General features: G+C 35.7%; 1 protein-coding gene across 1 annotated transcript in view; it reads left to right on the top strand.

Moving 5' to 3' along the window:
* The window catches only part of LOC107719297 (insulin-like growth factor-binding protein 2-A), a 22403-nt gene that overhangs the window by 13098 nt on the left and 3303 nt on the right, over positions 1–6002 (top strand). Inside the window, exons 2-3 of the mRNA XM_016526700.1 lie at positions 3626–3795; positions 4569–4709. Coding sequence (XP_016382186.1) covers positions 3626–3795; positions 4569–4709 — 311 coding nt within the window. The remainder of the gene's footprint in view (positions 1–3625; positions 3796–4568; positions 4710–6002) is intronic.

Here is a 6002-nt window from a genome sequence, read left to right as displayed (position 1 = left end):
TTAACTAACGTACTCTACGATTAGCTCAGTGAATAATTAAAAAAAAACATAGACCGGGCTAGAACAAGCGGAGTGATACAAAATTGTGAAAGGGCGTTCCTGTAGCGATACCAGTACAATATCTCACGGTTCTCAACCAATCAGATTTGAGAACCAGAACGAACTGTTGTATAAATCATTATATAGAATATGTCCGACTTCTCCTGTAGCATGGCACAGGTTCTGACATGTTCAGGGCTTGTCATCAGCTTACGATAGCAATCCTGATAAAGATTTAAATTGTCAATTGAGGAAACTTTTATGTCATAACCGTTGTGTATAAACCTGCCCAATCTGCTTACTATGAGGACTTAGAAACAATTGAAATATATTTATCTGCTCTTCTTTCACTGGGAAAGAAAAAAAGAAAGTACACAGGATATTGAATTAGTGGACAGATCTCTATCTTATGGTTTTCACTGCCATCCCTTCAGTGGACAGTAGAACAGAGATTTTTTTGATCCCAAACAGATGGAGAGGATAATTTTTTATTAAGGCAAGGAGCTCGTAGTTCCCATGTACCATCAGTGCTGACCACCATGCCAGAGTTCCAGTGCAGAGTTTGCATTGGATGATTCCAGATAAGATGGTAGTGATTAAGTTTGTTGGCATGACCCTACGCCAACAACTTGGCATCCCTTCTAGCACTGTAAGTTCTTTACTCATTCAAACCAGCATGCATTTTGAGCATCCTGCAGTTATATTCTCATGGTAGATGTAAAGGTAATGGAAACAACTTAACAACCAGCCCCCCTGTTGTAAAAATGAATCAAATTAGTTGTGTGTTCTTCTCTTTCCTGCTAGACAGTGATGATTGGCCCTCCATGTCGATTATTTTAAGAATTGCCATCCTTCGTGGATGCATCCCTCCCCCTTTTATTTCCTGAAGGACTTGGAAAACATATGCAGATTTAAACAGTTCCTTCCACTTTCCATTGAATGATTGTACTTGGGGAACTTGTGGAGACATCCAAAAAGTCCACTGCAGCTTATTAAGGGTGGCTTGTGAAAACAAATACACAGAAAACATGAAGATAAGACTTTTGAACATAGATTCTGGGCTTGATTAAAGTTGTTCTTAGTATGTCTTCAAATAAATATTTGAACATTTAGGCAGTGTGATACAAAAATTATGTTTCATGGTTTCTAGACATGGCTCAAAGAGAAGATGGTTCAACTGAGTATTAAAATATAAGTATACAAAACTATAAATATTTCATGATAATATATATATATAAACTTTACAATAATGTTTCATCAGTTACTGCACTAGCTAACATAAACTAACAATGAACAATGTGTTATAGCCTTTATTCATTTTTATTAATGTTATTAAACTTAAATTTTAAAAACGTTTTAGTAAATGTTGAAAATAACTTAAGTATTATTCGTTGTTAATCCATTTTAAATAAAGTTGACAAACCTTATTGTGAAGTGCTACTATATATTAAAAATTTTAATTTTGCTCCATCATCCAGACGCACCGGCTCTGCAAGTGGATGGGAGAGTACACTAATCTTCAGTGTTTAGATAAGAAAGGACACCATGTGCAGGAGGTTGCCAGGACTCTAGTGCCGCTTTGCTTGGTGGGGTTATACTCCGTTATGCCAAAACAGGCTGTGTTTTTCAGGGAAAGCAGGAATCCTTCACCTCTGGAAGGGAAAAGCCCATCTCTTGCTTACTGTTCACCTGATATTATTCCACTTCTGTAGAACCTGCTGAGATACTAGCTTCAAAGAGATCACCACTGAGGTTAAGCAGCAAGCTCTTAAGAAGTGTTGACAATTGGAAAATTAAGAGTGTTTTTGTTATTACCTGCTGTTCAGTCTTGCTATTTATTGCTGTGATATATTCAATTTTAACCATACATTTTGTGCCTTGGTTCAGATTTATTTTTCATGAATGCTGAAACACCTCCCAGATGTCTAAGAAGCTTTAAACTCTGACTGTTTAAACGCTTTTAAATGACCATTTAAAAATTATTGCACACTCTATGTCTAGCTGACATTCATTTATCTGACATAATTTTCAGTACTTCAATGACCCAGACTCAATAATTCTGCAAAACATTCTAAAGACCAGTTCAAAAGGCTCACACAAGGCTGTTTCTATGCAGTTACTAAAGAGAGAGAGAGAGAGAGCAATGCTAGATGAAGAGATAGACTATATAGAGTCAGTATAATTCTCAATATAAATATATTCATGATCCAGAAATGTGTAACCTAATTCACATTTACAAATTTAAGTGAATACTTTCACAAAATATACCACATTATGTGAGACTCAAATCATTGCTTCTGATTTCATAGTGTTGAGCTGGGCCTGTTATGTTTGGTTGAATTAAACAACAACAACAACAACAACAACAACAGCACACATTTGGTTTGCTAGAGGAGTATAATTGTAAAACAGACATGAAAATCCACAAACAAATCCAAGGTGTATATATAACAATTTTAAAATGCAGATTCATCAATCAATTCGCAAATGTAAAAAAAACAAACAAAAACAAAAAACTCCATCTTCCAAACTATGCCTTACACTTTGAGGAAACTATAATAATGATTTATATTTTAGAGGGATCAGGATGGATTTCACAGGAAATTGTATACATACCTCATTCATATATATACCAGGTTCAGAAATCAACTTTTACATTAAATATTTGCCCCCAGGAATTGATTTCCAGGGTCATTTTTTGCCTTAGTAATGATCATTTCTATAATTACCTTATTAAATGTATCTGTGTCATCTTTATGTCAAATACCGAAATGTAACCATTTACTTTAATCAATCAGAATACTATAGACTGTTAGCAATAAAAATGTATCAACATCAACAAAAGTCATCCTTTGCCACTGCATTCATGCACTCAACAAAAACGTGTGTGATTGGTTATAATGCTTAATGCTGCAAAAATAAATAAATTAATTAATTAATTAAATGAATTCTTCAATGTAGGGGGAACAAATCTAAATGTCTCACTTTAATTGTGGCAGCCATAATTATTTATTTATTTTTTTCACAGGGGCATGCCCCCTTATCCTGAACTTGGAAGGCATTTTATTCATTTTGGGACAATTTTTCTGACCCTGCAATACACAGAGAAAAGTAGCTCCAGCTGTGGGTAGAATAAAGCTGAAAGTTTGTTGTCACAATGAACAGCAAAAATTGACCATGAATCATTCATAGAACTGCAACACAGACCTGTCAATTTTCCGTTTTGAGACATGAATATTTAGATTACCTCTCAAAAGAAGAAAAACAAAGATATGTGAACAAACTGCAAGTTTTGGGCCCTTGGGATCCATATATAGCACCTGTCGCAGTATTTCAATCACTAAAAACAGTGGGACATTCTAAAACACTTGATGTGAAAAACGATTAACATGCTCTCCAGGTGGGTGTTCCTACAAGAGTGTGACATTATGTGAAAACTATGAATACTAGTGGGTGAAAGAACTATGAATACTAGTGGGTGAATATATATGTATGAATAACCTGTTATACTAATAACCAGTAATAAAAGGTAAGCATAATAAGATCACTTTTTGACAAATTTTAAAAAATTGTGTCCTATCATCAGGTGAGGTGCAGGACTCTTTGGACATTGGTCTGACTGAGGTTCCTCCCATAAGGAAGCCCACCAAAGACAGTCTATGGAAGGAGAGTGCTGTCCATCAACACCGTCAGCAGCTGAAGACCAAGATGAAGTACAATAAAGTTGAGGATCCTAAAGCGCCGTATGCCAAACAGGTAGGTGATTAAAATAAAAATAAAATCAATAAAATAGTTTTAATCTTCTCTCTGATGTTTGAGTGTCTTTGTGTGGAATTACTCACGTTGAATTGCAGAGACAAGTTTACATTTTGCCTACAGTGTATTTTTTGTAATGTGTAATGCATTTATGCATTCTAATGTTGTAAGCTGTATGTAAAGTCTAAATCTTCCATAGCTATTCCAAACCCAGACAAAACACATTGTTCCAATTGGCCTATGATTAATAATTGTCTCTGGAGCTTATTTATCTGGGCCTTGACCACAATACAGTGATCAGTCTGCAGACTTCAAATGCACAGTAACGTGCAAAGCATTTTTTTCAGGCTCCGTACACACAACAAATGCTTTGCAGGTTGTACTCTCAGGTCCTTTTACCTTAAATAAATACCCACAAATCAAGCATTCTGCATTAGTTCAGGTAGGCCTCATAGTCAAGCTCGCTGTCAGCTGACATCAGCTGATTAAACAATTCAACCCAGCCCTTATTAACTGATCCGATTCCGATGCACTCATTGGCAAATCTCAAACAGTGCGCCTTTCTTAAATGCAGCTTCAGTAGCATGCTTGGCTGCTTCCACTGCATGCTGCTTTGTAACCCACCTCCTTTAACTTGTGTTTAACTTAAACAATGTCATTCTGTTGTTATTGTTGCCTGCTAAGGGGGATTTGGTAAATGGCAAATATGACAACATTAAGGACATAGCAATCTGACCACCATTTACATTCACACATGTATTTATATATTTTAGAGCCAGTGTCAGCAGGAGCTTGACCAGGTGCTGGAGAGCATTGTAAAAATACCCTTCAGAGATAACAGGGGCCCCCTGGAGGACCTTTATTCCCTGCACATACCCAACTGTGACAAGAGGGGGCAGTACAACCTAAAACAGGTATTTAATTCCCCATTCAGCAGCAACAAGTTCAAAGCAACACATTTTTGTAGATTTGCCATATCTGGGCAGACATTAAATAATTTTTGGAAAGTTTAAAGACGTGACTTCCTATAATCGATCTAAACCTATTTTAATAAGCACTGTGGTAATTCTTTAATATTAAATAATACAGTGCAGGCAGCTTTTAACAGCTGATATTAATTGAGACTACATGGCATATTTATACCCCTTTAAAATTAATTTATCACATGGCAGGATCATTTACTATAACCTTGCAAAGATTAAAAACAGAAAGAAAGAAAGAAAGAAAGAAAGAAAGAAAGAAAAAAGTTACTTTTACATTAATATCAATTTAATAATCCTCCAAACTAATTGGGATGAGCTTATTTATCTAATTGTTTTATTTAATATTGTCAGCCTAGCTCTGCTTACCTCACTCTGGTGACAGTTCATCCCTCCTTCTCCCTATCTCATTTCTCCCATCTCCTTCTCATCTCCTTCTCATCTCATCTCATCTCATCTCATATCTCTCATCTAATCTCATCTCTCTCATCTCATCTCATCTTATATCTCTCATTTCATCTCATCTCATCTCATATCTCTCATCTCATCTCATCTCATCTTGTGTCTCTGCAGCATATGAAGGGTAAATAGAAAGGCTTTTATTGAAGGATTGTTTCAAAATGGATGGTGCAGCCTGATGGGACCACAAGTCAGGAAGCGAGGCGAGCAACACAGGTTTCCTCCAGTGAAAATGAAGCACATATGAACGCATATACTTTATAAAACGATGTTGCCATTTTCATTTGAATATATATATATATATATATATATATATATATAAGTGGCCATCCATCCATATAAGCTGCGAATGCTCCGCATACCCAGGCCATTTGAGAGAATAAGTTCACAGGATAATCCATATAAACATGAAGTTAGGAATAACTACGTACAATTATTTATTTGCCAAACGGCAGTAATTTCATTCAGTCATTCATTAATTCAAAGTCCTTCTCTGATTTTATTATTGTTTGCAATGTTGCAACATTACTTTGCAATATTTGCAATATTTTTTGGTATTTTGCATGGTCAGTTATTGGAGTCGTGTCACTCGGGTGGGAGTTTTAACTCCTATTCACTGGGAATAAAAAAAATAATTTAGCAGAATCTGCAGAGACATATAGACCGCGGGAATCCAGTAACGTAACTACGTGTAAACGTTATTTGGCGGTTTTTACTTGGAAAACCAGCTATATTTTTCTTGCATTCGAATAATGGATAAACTTGAAA

Source organism: Sinocyclocheilus rhinocerous, unplaced genomic scaffold (assembly GCF_001515625.1).
Source record: "Sinocyclocheilus rhinocerous isolate Xijiao unplaced genomic scaffold, SAMN03320098_v1.1 scaffold1142, whole genome shotgun sequence".
NCBI lineage: Eukaryota > Metazoa > Chordata > Actinopteri > Cypriniformes > Cyprinidae > Sinocyclocheilus > Sinocyclocheilus rhinocerous.
The sequence above is the reverse complement of the archived record's forward strand: the minus strand, read 5'-3'. Positions and strand labels throughout refer to the sequence as shown.